The following is a 26,881-nucleotide window of genomic DNA, read 5'->3' as shown; positions in this document are numbered from 1 at the left end:
AAAACATAAAAACCCTAATGAAGTACAAGACTCAAAGTAGCCCTGAGGAATGTCAGACCACCTTCTGGACCCACCTCTCCACAGCCGGCCGTAGGGATTTCTCTCGCTCTAGCATTTCAACAATGAGTTTTCCCCACTCTTCTTCTACATGATTAGGGTGGTAGCCTTGAGGCAGTTTAATTCTGCCAAATTCAATCCACACCTGAAAGAGATACTTTTCAATCCCAAACCACACACAGCCCTGCCCTTTGGTCTGTTTTCATCTATTTGTACTTTGCTTCTTGGTTTTGTTTGTTTGTTTGTGGAGTGTCTTAGTCAATCAGCATCTCCTCCCTGACCCCCCCCCCCCCTTAACAACTTACAAGCCTTTTGTATCTAAGGCCTAACATGTGGAGAGATGAACCTGATTCTGACAAGGTTAAACACACCCAACTCTTATAGCTTCAAATCCAATAGAAATCAAAAGATGAATGAATATTTCCTTTCTTGTCAACTGAGGGAAAGACTTACTTTCCCTCTAAAAAGCAAGGAAAAAAATTTCTGAATAAAGATGCTGTTTCTCAATAACTCCTTTAATAATTACAGTTTGTTGATACTGTTCCTTTACTACAAATGTTGAAGACCCACTAAAGGTATTATTACTAACACAGGGTAAAAGAGAACATGTGAAAGCCACTAGGGCACAACAGTACAAACTGCAAACCTTATTGTAGCCAGAGATACACTTCCTTACCTCTAATAACTTATATAACTCTTTGATTCTTCCTTTTTCTCTCTCCTTGGCCAGTATTTCTGTTTCTTTGAAGTGTATATATTGGTTATAAAGTGCCTACAAAGATTAATATTTGATGAATGAATTAATAGGCTAAAGCAACAGGAACCAATTTTTCACACCACCTCACAGCTGCATCAAGCTCTGAGGCTCAATCCCAAAGAGGATTTATAAAAAGCAACTGAAGTCCATGCTTTTACCTTTAGTTCAACAGGGTTCTGGGGAAAAGATTTATCTGACATCAAGATTGTATGCTGCCTGATCCAGGGAATGAGTGAGTCCACTCGGCTTTGGTATTCTTGCCATCTGGAGTCCACTTCCTACAGTCAGAAGGCAAACATCACAGACCTGATTTGCACTGTTCAGCAGCAGCACAGGATAAAGTAGCCAAGATCACCCCACACCACGTAAAAGTCTCTCTTTAATGCTCAAAGACTCAGTCTCAAAGCTCCCCAAGAATCTCTGGCTGGCATTCAATATCCTGACAGGTAGAAAGACTATACACCAAGCTACTAGGATTATGAACTAGGGTATTTTTCCAGGCATGGTAATTCTTCACACTGCAATTACAACATGGCAAGGCTGAGGCAGCAGGCTATCCTAGAGCACACAGCCATGGTGCCTAATCAATCTTCTATCAGAAGCTGAGAAGAAAATGCTTCATCTTGAATTATAACCTAACCCTGATAAAAGGAACTTTTTTTTTTTTTTTTTTTTTGCTGGCATTTAACACCAAATGCTCTATGTTAGATGGCACAAAATTAGGAATACCTAGACCCATTCTCAGAGACAGTGTCCATTATGACAGAGATTGTGTAGATTCAGATGGTCTTTGTGAAAGTGCTCTATGCATAAGAAACTAAAAAACACTATCTAATGGAGGCTTTCTACCTCAAAGAATTGGTATTTTAGGAAAATGTTCTTTTACCGTGGCACTGATTCCTTCTCCTCCCTCAGGAACTTTGGGAAAGGCATCATAAATTGAAGACACGTAAGTGATTACAGACTTTTCATCTGGAGATGGCACATCCACATCTGAGAGTACAATAAGATTTCTTGATCAGAACAAGGGATCCTGCCAGAAGGAATTTTCAAAACATGCCAAATATACTTAAAATACTCTCACCTTCTGCATCCAGTAGTCGGGTGACCCCAAGTCTCTCAGCTACTTCAAAAGCCTGTTCCAGATTCTCTCGGTTACTCTGGATTTGTACTCTCTCCATATCTACTAGATCCGGTCTGTAAAAGTCCATTGAGGGACATGAAAAAGCACTGTCTACATTGCACATGAGTTCACACAAGAAGCTCTTAACAACTCCCAGAACTGAAGACACTGAGTTAGAGAGAACTCAACAGGTAGGAAGTTACTAACCCTGATCCCATTTCTAATTGTACACCAGGAACCTAATGCACCTAATTCCAAGCTTACAGGAATTAAAAGTCACCTGCTGCTCTTTACTTTGAGCCAGTCCCTCTTTAGGTCCTATGCCCTTGCTCTTCTACCTGCTCCGGATGCTCTGACCACAAACACTGCATGGGTCACTTCTGACATCCTCATCTAATCAATGGCCACCTTTGTCCAAATTACCACAACCCTGTAATTGTGTCCTTTTACTGTACCTGCCACTATATGACTACGTGCAGCTGTCTGCTTGCTGCCTATTCTTTTCAGTGAGTGGAAGGTTGTTCCCTGAAAGTAAGAACTCTGACTGGCTCACTTCTTTGGCCAGTGCCTAAAACAGTGGGCTTATTACAGACTGCTTTTCAAACAATTCAGTGACTCAGAGTCTAATTCTTGGTGGAAGGGGAAGATGGTGTGGCAGTTAATTCCAAACAGATGAGAAGATGTGCTTCTAGGAGCACTAGCAGCAGGTGACTTGGTACTTGTACGAACCTGTATCGGTGAATCAATGCATTGAACATTTTCCCATCGCTCCAGCAGGAAGAAAAGTTGGTGCATTTGATTCCTGTGTAACCAGCTGTTACTTTCTGAGTCCATAAGAGTAGTTTCTCTTTGGCTGACATATCCCCTGATTCCCCACTAATGTAGATGTCAGAGATCTGCAAACAGACAGAACATGAAATAACATTCAGATAAGATGAAGCCTTTTGTCCTTCTCTTTCTTATGTTTGGATGTATAAAGGAAGAGAGAGATCCAAGGTTGGCTGGCAGCCCTGTTGATGACAACTCCAGCAAACACTCAGCCTCTCTGGTAGTCAGAGAAACACAAATTAAACCTATGAAACCAGAATGTGTTGGTTAGTCTCTACTAATGAGAATTAGACATGAGAGAATATTCATTATTAGACATTACCATGTGAGAACATACTATGCAGGATATAAACAGCACAAATATGCTGACGTCAGTTTTTAATCTAGTCTTAAAGGAGACAGAAAAGTTGTTAGGAAACGATCAAGGGTATGTACAAAATATTTTACATAAAATTCTTACTGGGTTGCCGGGCAGTGGTGGCGCACGCCTTTAGTTCCAGCACTTGGGAGGTAGAGGCAGGCAAATTTCTGAGTTCGAGGCCAGCCTGGTCTACAGAGTGAGTTCCAGGACAGCCAGGTCTACACACAGAAACCCTGTCTCAAAAAACAAACAAACAAATAAAATAAAAAATAATTTACTGAGAAAAAATAAGCATGAGACAGTAAAACATTAGTTAGAAAGAGCTTAAACTCTCATGAGAAATTACTGATTATAAATTATAGCAATAAACAGAACAAAAGTCTTTGTTGAATTTAAAAAGGTACACTTTAGAAAAGTCATTAAGTTTTATGAAAGTAAAACAAACAAAATAATATACATAGCTACTCTGATTTTATAAAAAGGTTAAAACTATATCCTTTAAGAATATAGTCATGCAAGCATGGTGCACATACACATATGTGATACAGATGTCATGTACTCTATAGAAACATAATCCTGGGGACAAACATAGCAAACTTGTAATCACACTTATCTCCAAATGGTAACATTATATGTGATTTTTCTATCTTCATTCTTTTTAGCATGTATATTTTTAATTTGGGGAGGGAATAAAAGTGTTGGGAAAGGGTTTCTCTGTGTAACCTTGGCTGTCCTGGAACTTGCTTTGTAGACTACCCTGGCTTCAAATTCAGACCTGCCTTTTTGTCTCCCTAGTGCTGGAATAAAAGGCATGTGCCACTACCGCTCATGGTCATGAGCTGCCTGCTGTGGGTGCTGGCAACTGAACTTGGGTCCTGTAGAAGAACAGTGAGTGTGCTAAACCATATCTTCAGCTCTCTTCATTTTTTATTATAAGAAAAAAAAAAGGGATTTAAACACATCTCTTAAAGTGTAACATAAGATCTATTTTAGAGAAATGGTAATGCAGCATAAACATGCATCCCTCTAATTCCACACAGACCCAAGTTTGAATCCTATACTCTCAACTGTAAGGTTAGTTATCATATCTGTCAAATGGGAATGATAACCATCTTCTTTTCAGGGGTGTTGTGATAAATGAGATGATTACATACTAATGTATCCCAAGCTCAGGGCTATAATAAAAAGGTTTCCTTTCTCTCTTCACTGAATGATGGTCTTCTTCCAGTTCTTGTTTAATTCCTACAGCCCTGGCAGCCAGAATCATCATTTAACTGGATGCTATTTTGTATAACTAAATATTTAATCTTATCTCTTAAAGCTGTAGGTTTCTTCAGGGGTTGGACCCACAAGTTAACACCAAAACTATCTGAAAATGAGGGAAAGCTCCTGGCCACTGGATGCATCATCAGGCAGCAGCTTAGATGCTGTGAAGAAGTAACTTCTAGCTCTGGGCTTCTGAATATTGCACACACTTGCCTCATGCACTGACCAAATAGTGAGGACATTTTTAATTAATAATTATCCAACTTACAATGAAATAGTAGAAATAAACAAAGGAGAGTATCTGAGGGTAAAGTCTACCAAGAATCTAGCAAACAGCAAATTCAGAGTGGCATATAAAGTCAAACAGCAGGCTAATGGTACCAGCAGTGCCCCCAATGATAACGAGCACACTTTACTTCATACTGAAAAGTATAAAACAATCTGGATTAACAAGAAAAAGTACAAGAATTTGTTCTCAGACTAGTCATGAAAGAAGACATTTAAGAAGACTGTGACCTCAGACAAATGATTTATGTCTGTAATACTGTTTTTCCCCACATGTAACAAAAAAGAGTAACTTCCTCTTGGAGTACTGAAACAGATGAAATAAGGTGGTATAGGTATCATCTAGAAAACATGTGCTTTGTAACAACAGAACAGCATGCATTTCTGTGACGCACACCTAGAATCAATGCACTTGAGACACAGAGACAGGAGGCATGCCACAAATTCAAGGCTGGCCTGAACTACACAGAGAGTTGCAGGCTAGCCAGCAATATATAATGTAACCCTGTCTCACAGACAGACAGACAGACAGATAGCCCAGTATGCCAAGAATAATTTTAGGCCCGAGCATTTGGGGCAAAGAAAAAATGGGCACCTTTATCAAGTGCACTGCCTCAAAGCAGCCAGCTCCCCATTGATGAATGAAGGGGCTACAGTCAACTACTGTTCCATATGCTCAGTAGAATAGCATTCAATAAATTATACCAGTTACATATAATAATACTTTATTTATTTTATTTATAATATTTTATTATTATGAGAGGCTTTTTGTATTATGTTAGATAACTTTGCTCAACTGTGGACTCAAATAAGTGTTTGAGTTTACAGTGGTCCAGGTTAAGCTATGAGGCTTGGTAGGTTACATGCATTAAATATTCGATTTCTCAGATTACCATTTCCTTTATCTTTACCTTCTTATTTGTTTGTTTGTTTTTGTTTCTCCAGACAGGGTTTCTCTGTGTAGCCCTGGACTCACTGGAGGCCAGGCTGATCTTAAACTCAGAGATCCACTTGCCTCTGCCTCCCAAGTGCTGGGCTTAAAGTATGCCTGGCTTAAATACATTTTTAAATTAACAGTGTTGGTACAATTTCAAATTAAATAAATTAAATTGGAATATGACCCCATTGTGAGTCAATGTGCTTCTATATTTTAAAATCAAGAAAATCAGGGCCAGAAACTTTAATACTTTATGGAGGGTAAAAACCAGACAAACACAAACAAACCCTGCAGACTTTCAGTGTTGCCACTGTCTGAAGGCAGACTGCAAGAACAGAAGAGTCCTGAGAGCTTCCATGGAGCCTCAAAAAGGGGGCCAGGAAGTCACATGTGTGTCTAGGTGAAAAGAAAGGGCAGCAGGCTGGAAGGTGCAGAGTTCTGCCCTGCAGACATATTTATACAAAGGACAGTCCAGTTATTGCACTTTGAAAATGCCTAATGATAAGATGAGGTTACAAATCTTTTCAGCATTCACCACCTCTCTGCTCTGACTCAAGTTCACCTGACAACTTTCAGATTATTATTTGTTTCCCATACATAGCATAAAGCTAAATGGTTTCTGCAGCTACTCAACAATTTGACAGTTAAAAATCATTTTGTAAATTAGTTTGGATCTATCAATCTCTTACAAATATAAACCATGTGAAACTATGTAATAAAATTCAATCAATTCCAAGTATACTGCTTTGATGAAGAGAACTATGAAGCTGCAAAGCAAGGACTCAATAATGGTACCCTGTGCCCAAAAGCCACCATCCTACAGGCTCAGGATAAACAGTCACTCTCTACACTCAACTCAGTTCCCGTCCCTTAACATTTCTTCATGCCTGCTTTAAACCACCAGACACTGATGTGCACTCATCATTTTCCCTGCAGTTGCTTCATGTACACATTAAGGATCAGGAAATAGAATTGGTGAAATGTAACAGGCAAAGAATTAGTGAGCATTTGAGTTCTTTACCAAAAAATAAATTTTAATTATTTAACCAATATAACCACATCTGTTCCACTAATGACATCTCCTACCTGCCAACTGAAATTACTTTTAAAAAATTGTTATCAGTACTTAAGTTTTGCTCACATGTATTGCATACCACATGGATACAGGGCCTGAAGAGGACGCTGGAACCCCTGAAACTGAACTTGGGCCCCCAGAAGGCTCTTAACTACTTAGGCAATTTCTCCAGGCCTTGCATTAAAACTACTTCAGTGAACAACTTTACTTCAGATTTTCAACACAGCCTTAATGAGACAAGGAAATGTTTGGCTTCCTTGGGAAAGAAAACAATACTATGCTTGGATTACAACCATTTCTAGACTATAAACTGATTGTGAAAAATATGGTTACCAACACAAGCATCTCAGTAACTAACCCTGGCTTTAGTCCATCTCTTCTTGTGATACTCTCATGTGGCATGTTCGCAGTCTGCTGGGGTCTGCAGAGAATTTACCTGAGCACTCAAATGTAGAGATCAAGCTTCCATTTCAGGGAGTTTCCTCCCCTATCTAAGTAGTAAGAGGATAGCCTCAATGCCATGCCAGAGACTCCACAACTCTCCTCCCATTATATACTACCCAGGGCTCAGTTAATTCCTTCTCTGAAGCATTCTAACAAGCACAATGTTTCCTAATAATGCCATAAGCATTATCTAAGTATCTTAACCCTACACCAGGTAGTATAGGAAAGAAAAGAAGTTACATGTTTATCTATTCATCCCATTATCAGTTCCCAAGAAAACACTATGTTTTAAAAGCTCAAAATAAAAGCATAGTTTCAGGCCTTGGGTTTAAGCAATTCAGTTAGGGAAACAGTTTACAGAGAAAGTAGTGTTGAGACAGAGGTAAGCAAGTAATTGCCTGACCAGCAATGCTAACAGACCACTCAGAGATACTTGGAATGGTTTCATAAGCAGAAGACAAGTGAGTGAAAAAAAGAGAAAACTCAAAATGAGGCATTTGTCCTCAAGAATTTAGTGAAGATACACTATATCTCAATATATTAATGCTATCCCAATCACTTCACAAATGATGTCATATGAGTGGAAATATAACAGGGGTAGAGAAACAAAAAAGCAGTGGGCTGGGGAGAATGGCTCAGTTGGTGTAACATATAAGAACATTCAAGCATCCCAGTATCTGAAGAAAAGCCAGGTGTGGTAGTGTGCTGTGAAAGTGCAGATAGCTAGAGCCTTGGAGCGCACTGGCCAGCTAGACTAGGCAATTGGGAAGCTGCAGGTTCAGTAAGAAACTAAAAATGTGTTCCATGTTGCAAATCTCTGCACACCTGCACACATTCATGCACTTCCATATACATCTATATCCCCTCCACAAAGAAAGCAATGTTGAAGTTAAACTATGTATGTAATTGATTTAGAACTTTTTTGATTATATTAAAAATGCTATCTAAATGTCATCTTTGATATCAAATCCTTTTTTAAATTAGTAAAGCTACTTCATGAACAATTTTATTCTTATTTATTTATTCACTGTACACCCTAGCCCTCCCTCTCCCATTCCCCTTTTCCCCCTCCCCCCTCTCCTCAGAGAAGAGGCATCCGCACCCCACTGGTTACCAACAGTCTCAGCAGGACTAAGTGCATCCTCTCCCACTGATCCCAGACAAGGCATTCCTGCTAGTGGAAAGGGCTCAAAAGGCAGGCCACAGATTCCCAGTCAGAGAAATCCCTTAGTCCAATTGTTGGGAGACCCACAGGAAGACCAAGCTGTACATCTGCTACTTATGTGTAGCGGGTCTAGGTCCAGTGCATGCATGCTCTTTGGTTTTTAGTTCAGGCTCTTTGAGCCCCCGTGGGCTCAGGTTAGATGGCTCTTTTTGTGGTGTCCTTGACTCCTCTGGTTCCCTCAATCCTTCCCCTAACTCTTCCACAAAACTGTTAGGCTGTGGGTCTCTCATGAGTAATTTTTTAGAAATACCACCTACATCTCTTTTTAAGAATTTTGTAGTACAGCCACACTTTCTGAGTCTGGGTCTCCTGAAATTTGATTCCAAAACATAGGAATCTAGTTGCATAACAGTGGATTAGTGACCACCAGGCTATGGGTACTTTATAACTAACATACATAATGTAAAAAGCATTAACATAGGGCTGGAAAAATGACTCAGTGGACAAAGAGCACTTGTCACCAAGCCCAACAATCTGAGTTAAATTCTCTCAGGAACCATGGAATATAAGAGAATTGGCTGGTCACCATTTCCCAAGTTATCATGCCTGGCTTTTTATATGTGTGTTCTGGGGATCAAACTCTGGTCCTGTCTAGCAGACAGCACTTTACTGAGTTATTTATCGCCCCTTAAAATTCACAAAGGGCGGTGGTGGCGCACACCTTTAATCCTAGCACTTGGGAGGCAGAGGCCAGCCTGGTCTACAGAGTGAGTTCCAGGACAGCCAGGGCTACACAGACAAACCCTGTCTCAAAAAACAAAAACAAACAAACAAACAAACAAAAAACCCAAAAATTCACAAGGGCTTGTGTGGGCATGCAGTCACACATGTGTGTACATACAGGCAGAGAAAGGTCAATGCTGGGTATCTTCTTCCTCTATCATTGCTCACTTTTTTTTTTTTTTTTTTTTTTTTTTTTAAACAGGGTCTCTTGCTGAATGTAGAACTCTCCAGTTAAGCTAAATAGACACTATGTCTGGCTTTTTACATGGCTGCTGGGGATCTGAACTATGGTCCTCATGCTCACATAGGAAACCCTTTACTCACCAAGTCATCCATCCAACCTCTTAAAAACAGTTCAATATCTATCATCCATCCATCCATCCATCCATCCATCCGCCTATCTACTTATCTACCTACCTACCTACCTACCTACCTACCTACCTACCTACTTATCTAACTATCGAGTGTTGGGGGGTGGGGGGCGGCACCTATGCTTGCTCTACAACATATGTGGAAGACGAGGGGTAGCTTGGAAGAGCTGGGTCTCTGCTTTCACCATGTAGGTTCTAGAGATGGAACTCAGCTGGGCAGCAAGTGCCTTTATTCACTGAGGCATTTCTCTCTGTCCCTTAAAAAAAAAAAAAAAAAAAAAAAAAAAAGAAAAACTTTGTTTTTGTTTGGTTTGGTTTGTTTTTTGAGACAGGGTTTCTTGGTATAGCCTTGGCTGTCCTGGAACTCTCTCTGTTGTAGACTAGGCTGGCCTTGAACTTACAGAGATCCACCTTAAAAACCATTTTTAATATTAAGGTTTATATATAATTACATTCAACACTTCAAGTAATATTCCAAATGAAAATAACTAACCTTCTTCCCTTTTTTTATTTTTCTTTTCTTTAAATGGATGTCACCTGATCCCTAACCAAATTAGTAGAAACTGAACAAGTACATGATGACATACATTTATTCAGTTATTTTGTTTGTTTTTGTGTTTTGGCCATGATCTGGCTATAACTTCATTGGGAGGCTAATAACAAAACTGTATAAAAATCCAAACACAATCATTTCTGTTTACTAAATTGGTATCTGGAGCTTAAAAATTCATCTTATAGCGGGCAGTGGTGGCGCACGACTTTAATCTCAGCACTTGGGAGGCAGAGGCAGGCGGATTTCTGAGTTGGAGGCCAGCCTGGTCTACAGAGTGAGTTCCAGGACAGCCAGGGATACACAGAGAAACCCTGTCTCAAAACAAACAAACAAACAAAGAATCATCTTATCTTTTGTCATACCTAACAGTTACATGAATGTTGTATGTAACTCAATGTATAAGTAATAATCATAGTAACACTCCAAAGAGAGTCTCAGGAGGACAGAAATATACTGTGCTCTGAAACAATCAAGATTTCTCAAAGAGCATGGTTTAGATTCATCCTTAAAGGATGTTACAAAATTGAAAAACAGAAAGGAAAAATAATTCCAAACTGGACACTGAGATAGAATTGTCATCTGAGGCCAACCTAGGCTATGTAGTGACACACATTCTGGGGGTGGGGGTAAATAAGGGATTGCTGGGAAAGTTGAGATAGAATAGAAAAGGAGCAAAGGTTGGAGAGAAATTAGACTATGGAGGCATTGGAATGCTAGGCTGAAGAGCTAGACCTGCAACTCTATAAGCCTCAAGGAATGAAATGACTCAATGCTCTGAGCGAATACAGAGCGGATTACGGTGTCCTTACATTTCCAGCTGACCTCAAACCACTCAACAGCAGGCATCACACCTTGAAAACTTTCATTCAAGAGATAGATAAGGGTCAGTGCATAGCTCATTAGAGATATCCAGCCAGGGTGATCTACTAGCTGCTGTGTATCTAGGGAATAAAGAGAAAGGCATTTATACCAGCATGAGAAGTCAGAAGTTCTAATTCCGAATCCCATAAGGAAGGTAAGCAGAATGAAAGGCCAAGGTCATAGGGTGTGGGCATTTTTATTCTAGAGCACAGTACCAATTTATATTTGCCCCTGAGACCAAATCCTCCTGCAATGGGCATTTTCCAGGCTTTTCTGCCATAAATAGTATAAAATGGCATCTTGTTCTCACCAGCAGTGAGAGTCTTCTCATGTGTATGTGGCATCTGTAGGTCTTGTGTGTGTGTGTATACACATGCATGTGAATGCTTGTTCCTGAGAGTTTCTCTATTTCTAAAAGAATTGTCCTTTCATGGCATTTGTAAAGTTGTTTAAACAATATTGTTACCATGTATTGTATTCCCTTTCAACTTATTTAACAATTACAGTAGCCCTATCAAGTACATGCTATTATTATCCACAATATACAAATGTACAAGGTATACTGGTATACTGTAAGCGACAGAACAGGATTCAAATCCAGCCGATGTGTTCTACTCATAACCCGTCAGCTATACATATCTAGATTATATGTATATGTATTATATAATAATCTTATCACTATTTTTATAACTCATTTTTCTTAATCTACCATTTGAAATGTAAAAATTCAAAAACATACCAAGAGCTAACAGTAAAAGCCGTTATGTACCCAGCACCCACTACTATCAACTCAAAGCTACCTCGCTTTATCTACACTCCAACTTTATTTCACTCCTCCCCTATTACTATATATTAAAAAAAAACACCCACAAATATTATCTTCTTCATAAACATTTCAGTAACTGTCTCATTTCAGTAACCTTAACACAGTTGTACTAAGTTGCATAGTTGACCTAAAATAATTAACTCTTACAGTAATGTTTTTAATTACATACAGTTTTTGTTCGATCTGTTTTTCTGAGATGGGGTCTCACATAGCCCTGGCAGGGATGGAATTCGCAATGTAGTTGAGAACCACAAAGTCCTGCTGCTCCTGTCTTTATCCCCCAAGTGCTGGATAGGTCTGAGCCACCATGCCCAGCTTCTAATTAAGTACATATTTAAAAAGAAACAAAGTCTTTTCTAAAAATCAAAGTCCTAATCAAAACTCTCTTCTACATTCTTCCAGTAATATCATGTTTAGTTTTGCTTTTTTCTTACAATACAAAACAAATGTAAGTTAAGCAATTCCCTATCATCAAAGCTGAGAAATGAGGAAAAAAATAACTATAAACTGAAAAAGCTAATTAGGCTCAAAAACCAGTATACCAGCTGCCCTCATTCTGGCCCCAGCCTTATATAACTACTCTCCTGAAACTTGGAGCTTAAGGGGCTCGAAGGTTTGAGGAAGGACACTGAATGAAGTTCGCTTCCTTACTAACTGTATGGGCAGGAGATTGGTGGTAGGAGCCAAGATGGGAAGATGAAAGGGGTTTCAACAACTTCCTTGTTTAAATGAAATCAAATATTCTAGGTATTGATGGCAGAAAAGAGCAGAGTCTTGAGAAAGGAAGGGGCCAAAAAGGCCTTTGTCTGGCATCAAAGCACACCACCATGAGCCTGTTCCACTGAGCTGTAAAGCCGTCTACTTAGCACTCTGAAAACCATGCCTGTCAGCTGCCCTTTATCATCCTGCTTCTACATTAACTATTTCTTGACAAAGGAAATTTCAACTGTACCACTGGCCAAGAAATCAGGCCACAGTTACCATCTATTATCTAAAATATGCATCTGGTAGGAATAGGCATCAGCTACCATGTATGAGAAGCAGCAAATTCTCTTAGGTACGGTTGTGTCGCCAAAGCCACAGGAGCACACCCTGAGCCAGTCAGCAGGAGACAGAACAAGTTTTGCTAGGACAGATGCCACGCTAACTCACATTATTCTCTGAGATGTATTACTACTCTAACACATTAGAAACAAAACACAGTAAAAGCAAACAACAAGCCGGCCACAGCTGCTCCTCACACTCCCACTCTCTACAGAGGGAGCTCGCACTCTAAGCAGATGCTTGCTAGGAGTCCCACTCACATCTACAAATGCCTACGGGTCAGAACATGTTGCTCCCTCCCTTCCAGGCTGCTGCTGTGACTAGTTGGCAAGTAAGGGAAAAGCGCCCTGAAGACACATATCACACAGAGACTATGAAGGTTTCATGCCCTGTGGCTTTAAGAATTTCCATTCTGAAGAAATTTCACATATAATCTAAGAAATTATTTCTTAGGAAATATATGTTGGTCCATAGCCCCAGTATGAACACAAAGCCTCAGAAGCATGTCAGATGTCTACACAGAGACTCAATCATTTAGTTTGCTATATTTGGCTCTTCCAGAGTAGTCTGACTGAACTTGGCCAAGAGGTAAAAGTAATGGATGGCTGCTCAGAAAACATCACATACCACCTTGACTCACAGACCAAACAGCAAAAAAACCCTACTATTAATAATACCAAGCTACAGATCACTCACTGCTCAAAAGATTCTCCCATCAATCTTTTAAGATTTCTCAGAAAATTGCAAAGAACCTTACCTCCCAGAAGACAGTCAATGGAAATGTGTCATTTCTACGCATGGCTCGGTATCTAGGACTGTATGCACCACGAGTTCCAAAACATTTTCACTTCATCCTTTCTGAAAATCTTACACTTAGTATGTGCATGGTGCCTCACACCTATAATTCCAGCACTGGGGAGGCAAAGTCAGGTAGACCTCTGTGAGCTAGAAGCCAGCCTGGTCTACAAAGCAAGATCCAGGATAGCCAGGGATATACAGAGAAACCCTGTCTCGAAAAACCAAAAATGGGGGTGGGGTGGAGGTAGGGAGGAAGTTCTCACTTTGATTATAACCATCTTATATGAATCTTATATAATGTTATGACTCCACAATATTAACTTTAATGGTATTTGTTTAAACTATAAACTACCTCAGCACTAGACTTCAACTATTCAACATCTAAGCCATTCAATCAATCAATCAATCAATCAATCAATTAATCAATATTGCCTCTGACATTCTCTTACCCAATAAGTCCCAAATACTGGCACCTGCAGCTCCCCTGCCTTCCTTCCTTCCACAATGCACACTCTTATTTTATTCCAGGCCAGCAAAGCCTCTGACTTTATTTATGTTTTTTAAGTTAGCTTATTACTGTGTGTGGGCACACATGTCACAGAGCCTGTGGGGAAGTCAGAATACAACTTTGTAGAGTCAGTCTTCTACCTTTACATCAGTTCTGGGGTCAGATTCAAATCAGTAAGCAGCAAGTACTTTTACCTACTAAACCATCTTGCCAGTCCTTTTGTTTTTTTTTTTTTCCTCCATAAGACAAGCTCTCACATATCTTAAGACTAGCCTTTAACCCATAACTCACTATGTAGAAAAGAAGAACCTTGAACTTCTGAACCTTCCATATGCATTGCATGAATGATGTGATTACAGGCATGTCCCACCAAGCCCAGTTTAGTGGTGGTAAGGACTAACCTAGAGCTTTGTGTATGCTAGGCAGGCATTCTCACAGCTGAGCTACACATCCAGCCCAAGAGAGATTTTCAACGGTGTCTCTAAATTGTAGTAACAAATGGTACTGAGATGGGCCTATCAGAGAGTGAATTTATCACCAAAGTAGAAATGCAAACAAAGGTCACCTTAAATTTTGAGTTTATCCTTAGCCTCATTGTGCTGGTGTCAAACAGGTAGATTACCTTTATAGGTTACCTTTATATATCAGGGCAGCTTTGTAATTAGTTATCATTTGTCCACAGCTTAGCCAGCCAACCAACCAAACAAACAAACAAACAAACAAACAAACAAAAAAATCCAAATGTTTTGCATCTCTAAAGTTTGTATTTCATATGCAGAAGAGGCCAATACGCCAATAAAAGTTCAACTGTGAACGACCTACAGCTACATAGTGTGTTACCCAGTATCTTCCTGTGACTTTAGTTTGATGTCCAGATTTCTGGATTCTCAGTTTTGAATCCTAGAAATATTCATAGCAGTTACTTTTGCCTGACAAAACATGTTAAACCCTAAACAAGTTCGATCACTAGATAAACTTTGTAGTTTTGAACTTTCAAACTGCCCCATCTCATCTACTCATTCTCCCCCTCTCTCTCCCCTCCTCCTCTCCCATCGCCCCCTCCTCCACATCCCCTGATCTCCTTTAATCTTAGCATTAGAAGCCAAGAGGAAGAGCCCTCTCCTTCAAAATACAAACACTCAGTGAGTGCTGTCATTAGATGCATCCTCACAGGGAACGATTGCATCAGCTCTGCTAAGAACACCATTCTCCAGAGAAAAGAGCAAGCACCCTGTAGACAACTGCCATGATCCCCAAGCCTTCAAGATCCCTCACGCCCCCGTGTTAATGTTAGAAATTTACCCTTTGTGCTGCATCACAACTTCTTGAAGGAGACAAACGAACAGCCCTGACTGAGTATGAGGAAGACCCAGCACTGCACCTTGAAAGATAATCCTACCAGATAGCTTCAGCAATTATGCTACATGGATACTCAAAACCTGAGATTTCCCCCAGAGCCAACAAGATGTGGTTTTAAGTCTCAAGGGACAGACTTGAAATAGATTATGCTTGCCAACCCTTAGCCATCAGTAACTCACACTCCCCGTATAGGGGTAAGTTTGAAATACTCCAAGATCCTTACTGCTTACTGCACTCCACTTCAATATGCCTGAGATCCAGAAATCAAAAAGACAGTTTGATTACCCCAAATACACCACCCACCTCCTCCAGACCCCACGATCAGTATGGCTTGCCTCCAAAGAGAGGGTACCATCCTCTTCTGAGAAGGGTGTGGAGGTCTTTTCAGGTTCTGTATCTTCAGGCTGGATCCCATGTAGGCGCAACCCATCACTGCCATAGCCAGAGGAGGATGGCAAAATGCTCACAGTGATACCACTGACAGATAAATCACTCTGAGAAGCAGGCATTATGTGACCCTTGCAGGACACGAGACCCACATGGGTAGGCTCTAGGTGAATAGGGTCTCCTGACTGTTTTGGTATTGATGAAGCAACAGAACATTTAGCAATCCAAGAACCTGTGGGAGGGGCACTTGGAGCACTCTTGGTTCTACCCCCCACACTCCAGCCCTCTGAAGGTTGGTCTTGATCTCCCGCGTCAGAGGGGTAATCTGTCCCAGGCAAAGTGCTGCTCCGAAATCGGAGCAGAGTGCCTCCCTGCTCCACTGCAGTCTCTCCCTGCAAAGGCAGCAGCACTGCCCTGCTGCTGCAGGATGCTGTCCTCGGAAATTCCACCAGTTGGCTCACAGACTTCTCACAGTTCCTTTCTGCTGGGTTATCAAGCAGGTGAGCAATGACTGTCATACCCTCTCCCAGGGAATCCCAGGCCCCTCCAACAACTGATGACTCATTCTCCAACAAAAGGTGAGCAGTCTGGATCTCTGCTTGGAATCTCTCCTTTACCTGCACAATCATCCCTTGATCGCCCACCCCTGAGTTGGGAGCAGAGTCTCCAGGCAGCAAAATGTCTGATGGGGGGTGCTCTGCCCCTCCCACTCCGTGCTCCTTTGGGAGACTCGCAGTTAACTTGGTTAGGGTTTCAGTCTCTTCAATGGCTCCAGTGCCTTCCAAAGCTTCCTTCCTGTGAGATGCTTCTGGAGTAAGGGTTTTCTTCCCTCTCCACTTCCTTTTGAACCGAACCCTCTTCTTAGGAGATATGGGAGCCTTCTCAGGAACAGCTATAGACTCTTTCGGCTCCTTTACACAGCCCAGTGAATTTCCCATTTCTTTCCTCTCTCAATCTCAGAAAATAAAGCAGTTAAATCAGTCCTCAGATTCCAGAGAAATTCCAATGTCGGCTTCATCGGACTCGATGCACATTCAAAAAAACAAAACAAAACAAAAAAACCCCCAAAAAACAAAAAGCATGCACTACGCCTGCAATCCCTCCAATCCTTTCTCCCTCCCCGCCTCTCTCTGTCTCTTCCAGCCGCTCGATTCAGACAGCCATCTTACAGGCTCAGAGCTGCAACAAGACAAATTTCAAAGCATCTCACTGCAGTTCAGAAATCACTTGACCTAAAAGCAGACAGAAACCGGATTGGCTGCTGCTTCCTCTCTCCAAATATGAGGTAATTGGAGCACTGCCCTCGGTAACACAAACAGAACGCAAAAAGGAGCTAGAAACCAGGGAGAGGGAGGAGGAAGGGAGACCGTAAGAGTAAATGGAAAGGGGAGGGGAAAGGAAGAGAGGTACAGTGGAGAGAGGAGGAGAACAATATCAAAGAGGGGGTGGGGGAACAGCTCAGCTGGTGCTAACTAGCAGGGGAAGGGGAGGGCCAGGTAGACAGGACCAGAGAAGCCGCAATGATGGCTCCCGACCTACGAAATGAAATATGTTTTAATCATTGCTCCAAGATGCTCAAAGGAAAATAGGAAACAAGATATACATAATCAAATTTTAACCTAAGAGAGACTAGAGCCCACTCCTTCCATTAAGAAAAGGAATAGGGGCATGAACAAAATAGCCTCCTGTGGCATATATGGCCACCTCCAAAGAAAACATCTGCTAATTCTGATGGCCAGTAACACACTGACAAAAAACCTGAAAATTGGTTTTGAGTATAGTATGTTAAGCTCATGGACAGAAGATCACTTGTCAATACAATATAAAAGTCAGGCAACAACATTTGACATAAATATTCAATAGTAATCATCAATACTGCCTTTGCCACAGTTACCTATCATATTTTTGCTATGTACCAAGTACTATGTGAAGATATATATATATAATATATATATGTATACATACACACACACAAAACAGGAATGAATATATATGTTACATTCTCAACAGCAGTCAAACTCAGATTTAAGAAAGCTGATTAACTTGCCCAAGTTTAAATAACTGGGGTGGGGGAGCCCACTCCATTTAGGCTTCATTTTAATCAGGCAAATGGTTGATGTGTGTAATCTCAGCTACTGGGAGGCTAAGAAGGAAGAATTTCGAAACAAGTCCGAAGCTAGCCTGTCTCAAAAATACCTGTAGAATAAGAGAGACTTTTCATTTCAGCTCCATTAATTACTAGAGGGAGGAAAATCTGCTCTCTGCTGCCATAAAAGAAGAAGACATTCCCACAGTTCTAAACTAGCAACTAGACTTTGCAGCGAAGCAACAAAGAAATAACACTTGCTGCTGAGTGGGGGAGGGCAGCGGCTGAGCTAAAACCCAGGTGATTTTCACTCAAACTGACAGCAAGAAGTCTGAATTATATTTTAAGTGAGACTCATAGACCACACCCTGTACTAGCAGCAGGATTCCCTCACCCTTTCTAGCATACTGCCTAACAAATGAGAACACACTACAATCTAAAGGCTCTCTGAATGGAATGGAAGAAAAGAGGTACACATGTTTCTTCTCTTCTCTGTTGTTGCAGTTTATCTTTCATGTTCCTGCAGTGCCAGGAATCAAATAGAGGGCCTTGTACATGCTAGAGGCATCTGTACTACCACTAAGCCACATATATACTGTATATATGTGTATGGGCATGAATATAATGGGATTTTGCTAAGTTGTCCTGGCTAGCTTTGAACCCCTGGGCTCAAGGAACTCTGTCATGCCAGCTCTATGTAAGCTCAAAAACTGTATACCAGCACAGCCCAATCACCTTTCCTAAGACGTAAATGAGACTTCCCGGAGGGAAAGCTACTAGAAACCCTAAAGCCCCAGCTCCTGTGTAGCCCCATCTATCTACAACTACATCAGGTGCTTCTCCCCTAAGTCTGTTGCTAAAGCAACAGCAAAACTGCAGTGCCATCTTATGGACATCACAAAACACAGCAAATCAGAGCATGGGAACTCAGATTCAGCTCACCAGAAAAACTCATGACATTACCACCAAGTTGTTCATGCAAGCACCAAACTTTCACAAATCCAATGAAGAAAACAGAAATAAGGAAACTCTTAAGCTTCATGCAGGAAGGTACAAGTTTGACTTTCATTAATGAAATATAAGATTAAAAAGAAAAATTCCCCAGGACTGGAGAGATGACTCAGCGGTTAAGAGCACTGACTGTTCTTCCAGAGGTCCTGAGTTCAATTCCCAGCCACATGGTGGCTCACAACCATTTGTAATTGGATCCAATGCCATCTTCTGTGTCTGAAGAGAGTGGCAGTGTACTTGCATACATAAAATAAAATAAAAATTTTTAAAAATCCACAAAACACAGCAACCTGGGACAAGAGAGCCAACTACTAATAGTATAACTATTACTGCTGAGGGGTCTCGCTAAGAACCTTATAGAACTAAGCATGTTTATTTCTATGAGTCTATTCTTTTCAAAATGTCTATATGTCACTTGCATCATTTCCTACTACAGAGAAAAATTGGTCAAGACATGAACAGAAATTTCAATAGGGTGGAACTAGGTTCAAATTGCTAAGTGGCTTAACTAATTTACTAAGTGATTCAGATTTCTTACCTATAAGATATGGACACTACCACCCACATAATGGGGTTGAAAGACAAGGCTAATGATATAATGTCTGTAAAGCACTTGACTCAGTGCCTAACCTATAGTAAATCTCTTTTATTCCAATTTATGCCTGGAGCTAAACATTAGGATCCATCCCTAGCTCCCACAGGGATCCCAGTACACCTTCTTTTTCTTGGCTGTATTCTGAGGAAAGTAAACTCCAAGATTTTCTTCTTAGATGGGGATGCTTCCACTACTTTGCTGAGTTAACTGACCACAGGACTAACCTGTCTGTGCACGGACCGTCACATAGTATAGCCTATGAACATATGGCTATGCCTTCTCAAAAAGCAAACTTTTGGGATCTACTTATTCAAGTCTTTTCCTGATTTTTTTTTTTTTTTTGGTAGTTAACCGTTTATTACCCACAGTTTTCCTCAAGAGAAAACAAAGGTTAAATTTCAGTCACTTGTTCACTCTGTGAACATGAATGGTACTTAATCACACCCCAAGTACTAAGTACCATGAAGCACAAGGAGGAAGAAGAAGAAGAAGAAGAGGAGAAGAAAAAGGAACCAACTGGCATGGTAGTGAGGTGGAGGCAGGAGGATCACAAGTTCAAGGATAGCCTGGGCCACAAGAGACCTGCTCTGGGATGGAGGTGTGGGCACACAAACTAAAAGTCCTCAACACCTCAAAATGGGCTTAAGCCAAACCTAGAGAAAAGACATTCTGTTATTGCTATAAAGACATGTGGCCCAAAGAGTCCAGTTGATTGCTCTGGTTCAGTTTCTTCACTCGGACAATGCTAAATAATAATAATAAAGTAAGCCATCATCGCCCATTTATCTTCAATCCACTGTCACAGCTTTTAGATGACCAAATTCATGGAATATCCGTCCACTTAATGAATATTTGTTGACTGCTCATTTTACGACAAGCAAAGACAGTGAAGGCAACAAGGCCTTGGCTTTGCTAAGCTTACTCTTAGTGCAGGGATCAAGTGCAAACAAACAAACATACATGCCAAAAATAATAATACCTGACAAGTATCATAAGTCATACTGGAGTTTCCAGAGCAATTTGTAAACAAGCTTTGGGCAAGAAAAGGGAAGGAGGGCTGGTGAGATAGTTTCAGAGATGTTCTGGGTTAGCTATCAGCCCAAGTGCAATCACTGTAACCCTTCCCACATAAAGGGGATAGGAGAGAAGCAACTCCATAAACTTGTCCTCTGACTTATCCAGCCTAGAATTCCAGGCCAGGAGAAATTCTAACCCCAAACCCCTTTCTTCAATGGTGGCATACACGCAGATGTTCACTGCAACAATGGCACTTATTCACACAAGTCAAAGTGTGGCACAGCTGTGAGATGTACCACTCACATCACACTCTATGCATGCCAAGATGAAGAAGCCAAGCCACTCTTCGGCATCACTGACAAACCCCACAAACCTTAGGGCTGGACATTTAGCTGAGCAGCAGAGCTCGGGCCTTACATGAACAAGGCTGGGATGGGCACAGTGGAGATATAAAACATACGGATGCTAGCACATACTCTTATGATCCCAAATCTGCTGTTAATGCACAAACGTGCCTGAAATGCTCTGCTTCCTTAAAGAAAAAGAAGAAAATGCCTCAGAAGAATAAGAGAAAAATATTAACTTCTGTGTCATTGTAATGTGACTATACACATAAGGACTGGATATGCCTCGGAGTCGTTGGAATTTTTATAACTAAAAACATGTTAAAACTCCAACCATTTAACATATATCTTAAAATATTAGAAACCATAGTCTCTCTATTAAGATATTGGTACTACCAATCTCATCAGTACTAGTAAAGTTTTCATCTGGAGCCAACCAGATTAAATATATATAAATCAAAATATATTCAACAAAATATTTCTTGAGATTAAAACCACCATCTATCATCTACATGTACACAAACATCAGTGTTCTAGTTCATCAACACCAATTGAAAAGACTGGCTAGAATGACTATTTTGCTGATCTGCTAATATCTAACAGCTCTACTTTGTGTATTTATATGGATACAACTACGTAATTATGTACAGTTACAATATATTACAATATGTAAGCAAGCCAGTGGTGGCACAGCGGCTTAGGCGCCAGCCTGCAGAAGGCGAACCTGTACCCTTTGCTCTCTCTCTCCCAGTTCAAATCCCACTTTCCCTGTGTGACTCTGCCCGCGTCTCATGAGGGAAAAAAAGAAAAAAAGAAAAAAAAAAAAAGAAGAAGAAGAAGAAGGGAGCTGGAGAGATGGCTCAGCAGTTAAGAGCAATGATTACTCTTCCAAAGGCCCTGAGTTCAATTCCCAACAACCACATGTTGGCTCACAACCATCTGTAATTGGATCTGATGCCCTCTTCTGGTGTGTCTGAAGACAGCTACCTTGTACTCATGTAAATAATAAAAATAAATCTTTAAAAAAAAAAACAATATGTATGTACATGTTGTAACCTTGATGAGGACATCTATTGAGTATATAGACAAGATAAATAGATCTTCAAAGCTCAAGCCAGACAGAACCCTAGCACGGAGAAGAGGAAGCAAACACAAAGTTCCACCCTTAACCAAGAAGCGATCTGCAACTCTGCCTTCGAGAGAGGGGGAAGATCTGTTTTGGGGGCGTGTACAACAACCACACTTCCCTGCTGCTCAGGAGCAGCTGGCCAGCACAAATGGAATCCAGGTTTGTTATGTGTATTGAGGTTTTATTGTGTCTTTTTCATTTGTTTTGCTTGTATGTTCTTTCCACTGAGAGAGAAGAACATGAAGTTTCATGGACAGGGAAGTGAGGGGAATCTGGAAGAAGTTGGGGGAGGAAAAATAATACAATCAAAATACATTGTATAAAAACGTCAATAAAGTTTTTTTGTTTTGTTTTGTTTTGTTTTTAAAAAGAGATGAAAGCATTATCTCCACAGTGTGAGGCTACTCAGTGGTTAAAGGTGAGTACTGCCAGGCCAGGACCTGGAGACCACAGGACAGGAGAGAATTGTCTCCGGAAAGCGGTCAGACCTCCATATGCACACTGCAGCCTGAGTGTGGATGCACATACATGCACTTAAAAGTAAAAAAATTAAATCACATCGTTATTTATTATAGTCCCACACCCAAAGTGCGGGGAACCCAAACGCCCATCTACTTATGAAGAAAACGGATGGCATCTACAGTTTGCCCTAAAAATACTAAGTAACAGTGAAGCTAATCCATGCTGCAACACAGCTGCCACTAAACACCCTGTTAAATCAAAGAATCCTAGTGTTTAGGCACATACTTGTGGTAACTGTTTTTATGTATGTATATTACATACAACATATAACATGTATGTGTGTGGAGAGGGGACTAATTAAATCACTATTGCTGGGCATAGTGGTGCACTCCTTTAATTTTAGCACTCAGGAGGAAGAAGCAGGGAGATCTCTGTGAGATCAAGACCAGCCTGGTCTGCATAGAGAGCTCCAGGACAAGCAGGCAAAGCTACAAAGAGAGACTCTGTCTCAGTAGAGAGGCAAAGAGGGGAAAGAGAGAAAGGAGAAGGGACAGAGAGAGGAGAGGGGACAAAGGGAGAGAAAGAGGGAAGTGTAAGAATGTTCTAAAGCTGATGTCACTGGCCCTCAAGTTTAAATCCCCAAGTGAAGCTAGCAGTTTACAGGCAATACAGGAACACAAGACATTGTTAGAAGAGCCCCAAGGGATACTATCAGCATCTTAATAAACTTTATAAGATAAATGTCCTGAATTCTTCAACAATTGTACAGGGGAAAAGACAGATTTGATACAACATATATGTATACCTATTTTGGATTCTAAGCCAAATAAAACTTATTTTTAACAAGCACTGGGCACATCATAACATTGATCAGACATGTGATGGTTTTATGAAATATTAAAATTTACAACATGAACTTATTGTGGCTTTCTTAAAAGGACCCAATCTTTCAGAAATATACACCAAAATATTTACAGACAAAATTATACAAGGTCTGAGCTGAGGAGTGAATTATGCTATAAATGAAATTATGATTATTATGAGTTAATTCTTAAACTAGATGTTGGATATATAGTAATTCTTTACTATATTTTTTTACTTCCATAAACATGCATTTTTCATAACAAAAAAATTGTTTGTAAAGCTGAAAAGATTGCTCAGCTGTTGAGAGAGCTGACTGCACTTGTAGAGCCAGGTTTAATTCCCAGCACCCGCACCATGGCTCACAACCATCTGTAACTCTGGTCCCAGGGAATCCAACACTCTCTTCTGGGTGGGCATGTACAGATATATATGCAGACAAAACACCCATATACATAAAATAAATACAACTTTAAAATTAAAGAAGGTATGTTTGCAGTCTTAGGTATGGCATCTCCTGCCTGCACCCCAAGCAACTTGCCAGACAACCACGCCCTCAGCACAGAACATTTGGAAACAGGGGAAAAGAAAGCTTCCTAGTGGGGCTGCTCAGGAAAGCAACCACTCCATTATGCCCATCTCCTCTATTGCCACGTCTTTAACTGAGAGGCACGGATTTTTACTCTTTGGCTTCTAAGTTTCCCGCCTTTAAAGGAGATTTAGTTGCTGTCAAGCTAAACAGAGACATAGCAAGTATTACCTTATACCTGTGAGTATACTATTAGGTGATCACATCAAAATGAAACAGCAACAACCTTCTCATACCCTCAAAACTACCTCTGTTTATAAGGGTCTCAGGAGATAACTACAGTCCTGTAAAAAGGCTCAACAAAATTTTTGCTCATACTCTGAAGGGTATAGTCACTTAGCTCAGGTTCCCAGCTATTCGTACAAAAATACAAGCTAATTCCACACATTCCAAACCTTACTCATGCTGCAGAATGCCAGCACTGGCTCTAAACCAAAGTTCCAAGAAACAAGCCTGTGATCGCTGAAAATGTTCTCAGGGTCTAAGGATTCTAAGATACCTGGTGCTCTGTTTTCAACCAGGAGGTGGTGCAATCTCTCCAACTAGGATGTCTCACAAGCCTCCCTCCTGTGCTTCTTCACACCTGCTGAGGAGGCTCCCCTCAGTCACCCTCCATGCAGCAACTGGATAGCCTGAGAACAGCTTGTTAGGCTGGACTAAAACTAACTTAAAAAGAACATTCTTTTTACCAAAAGAGAGTTGTTCTTTTCTAATAGCAGTCCAGACTTTAAAAGAATTTGTGCCAATTTAAACAGACAAACAGTACCAGGAAGGCTCAAGACCATGTAAACACTTCAGGACACCACAGGCTCTGAAAGCTGCTACAAGCTGTGCTCCCAGCACACATACAAACAGCAACTAAGGGGCCATGAATTAAAGTACTTAAAGACCAGATGAGAAGAGTCTTATCAGATTGGGTTAGACTCTTCATGCACCCTAACGGATCAGGCCCAGTATCTCCCTACCTCTGATAATAAGCACAAGTTTGACTTCACTAGAGAAAACAGACTTCTAATTCCAGACTTCCAGGAACAAGATGAAACCTCAAAAGAGAAAATCTCCTTGCATTTTCATAATGCAATGGGGATTTAGGATACAATACTTTATCTCCAGACACATCTTACTTTTTCTTTCCAACTCCAACCCATTGTTGATAACTGACAAACACAGAGAAGTAACTCAAGTTCTGCCTGGAGAAGGCAGCACAGGCTGATAGGCCATGCACAAACTGAGCAACAAGAACCCCAGACTGTACCTGGAAGTGCAAGATAATGGTCCAGATCAGGCCCAGGGTTAGCTTGGGATTGCCATCTGTGATGTCATCATTGCGGATATTCACTAGTTTCACCTGAAAAGGAAAGCAAGGTGGTCTCAGAGCCCAAGAAGTTTCTCTTCTGGACTGATTTTTACTTATTTTCACTACTAAATACAGTTCAACTAATTTTTGGCTTAAGAGTCTATGAATTCTAATACTTTTACAGTACCACATAAAACAACTCTCATTATTCTGAAACAGGCCCCATGATGCCTACTTTCAAACAGTTGAACCCGTCTCACCCCAAGGTCCTGACAACCAGCTCATTTCACTTTTTCTAGAATATCATATAAATGGCATGTAACTTTTGGTCCTAGATTGCTTTTCCCCATCTACTGAGCATAAAGTTCTTGAAACTCCCATCCAAGCTGCTATATGAATGGCTTGTTCCTTTTCATTGCCAAGGAATATTATTGTACAGATATCCTGCCCTGAGCTCACCCACTCATCCACTGAAGAGTTTATGGATTATATCCAGTTTGGGGCATTTCTGAGTAAAGCTCCAACATTTTTGTTCAGATTGTTGTATGGACATATGTTTTCATTTCTCTAGGGTAAATTCTGTGTGTGTGTGTGTGTGTGTGTGTGTGTGTGTGTGTGTGTGCACGAGTGCGTATCATATAAACTGTCACATTATTTTCAGTGTAGATGAACTATTTTGCACTTTCATCAGCAAAGCAACCTTGTGAGCTTACGGCATTGCAAGTTGCTTCATTAGTCAGAACCCTGACTTGCTCTGTTCTTTGGAGGGTTAAGAGAGATGCCCCTTCTCCATCACCGCTCCCTGCTGCTCTCTCCATTTCTCTGTCTCGGTCAAAGATCTCTCTTGATACAACACTCATCTCAGCTTTACTCCTAAGGCCCATTCCAAGACCACAGTGTAAAATCCCATTCCAAAAACACAATCTGCACAGACCCATAAATCCCCCCCTCCTCTTCAATGATCAGCTGTCCTATTTTGCAGGAAACTGAGAGGTTTTGTTTTGCTGGTTCTTTGAAACAGGGTTTCTCTGTGTAGCCCTAGTTGTCCTGGTCAAAATGTAGACTAGGCTGGCCTTGGAGCAAGATCCTGCCTCTGCCTTCCAAATGCTGAAGTGCTGGGATTAAAAGTGTGTGTTATTTGTTTGTTTGTTCAAACATTCATTCATTCATTCATTCATGAGTGTTTTGCCTATATCATGTATGTCCGTTATCCATGGAGGCCAGAAGAGGGGTATCATATCCTCTAGAAACTGGAGTTATAAGGTAGCATGTGGGTGCTAGAAACATAACATACATCCTCTGAAAGAGCAACACATACTCTTAACCACTGAGCCATCTTTCAGATCTAAAACTGATGATTCTTTTTTTTCTTTTAAAAGATTTATTTACTTTTATGAGTACACTGTAGCTGTCTTCAGACACACACCATAAGAGGGCATCAGACTCCATTACAGATGGTTGTGAGCCACCATATGGTTGCAGGGAACTGAACTTACACCTCTAGAAGAGCAGTCAGTGCTCTTAACCACTGAGCCATCTCTCCAAACTGAGGATTCTTAATTAAACTGTAGGCTTTTAAGACAGAGTGTGCTGAGCAAGCCATTTAATTCAGTCCATTGGTCTTTTCTGTCATTCTCTGGCAGAGTTTCTGTTACTTGCAACAAGCTGGAAGGGGAGGTCTATGCTCTGTCTCTTCCATTGA

The 26,881-nt window shown here is 40.7% G+C and overlaps 1 protein-coding gene across 19 annotated transcripts in view; it reads right to left on the bottom strand.

Annotated features, from left to right (window-relative positions):
- Window positions 1–26,881, bottom strand: part of Macf1 (microtubule actin crosslinking factor 1) — a 336,209-nt gene that overhangs the window by 162,189 nt on the left and 147,139 nt on the right. For 8 of the 19 annotated variants that reach the window (XM_076934251.1, XM_076934254.1, XM_076934256.1 and 5 more), the window contains 7 exons: window positions 25,138–25,230; window positions 2,667–2,833; window positions 1,899–2,011; window positions 1,701–1,807; window positions 973–1,092; window positions 734–829; window positions 75–202 (listed from right to left, as the gene is read on the bottom strand). In XM_076934251.1, coding sequence (XP_076790366.1) covers window positions 75–202; window positions 734–829; window positions 973–1,092; window positions 1,701–1,807; window positions 1,899–2,011; window positions 2,667–2,833; window positions 25,138–25,230 — 824 coding nt within the window. Of the gene's footprint in view, window positions 1–74; window positions 203–733; window positions 830–972; window positions 1,093–1,700; window positions 1,808–1,898; window positions 2,012–2,666; window positions 2,834–15,736; window positions 16,933–25,137; window positions 25,231–26,881 lie in introns of those variants that run through there. The other 11 variants (XM_076934240.1, XM_076934245.1, XM_076934241.1 and 8 more) reach the window with 6 other exon arrangements.

This window comes from Arvicanthis niloticus, chromosome 5 (assembly GCF_011762505.2).
Source record: "Arvicanthis niloticus isolate mArvNil1 chromosome 5, mArvNil1.pat.X, whole genome shotgun sequence".
In the NCBI taxonomy this organism is placed as follows: Eukaryota; Metazoa; Chordata; class Mammalia; order Rodentia; family Muridae; genus Arvicanthis; species Arvicanthis niloticus.
This window is presented reverse-complemented; position numbering and strand designations above follow the sequence as displayed.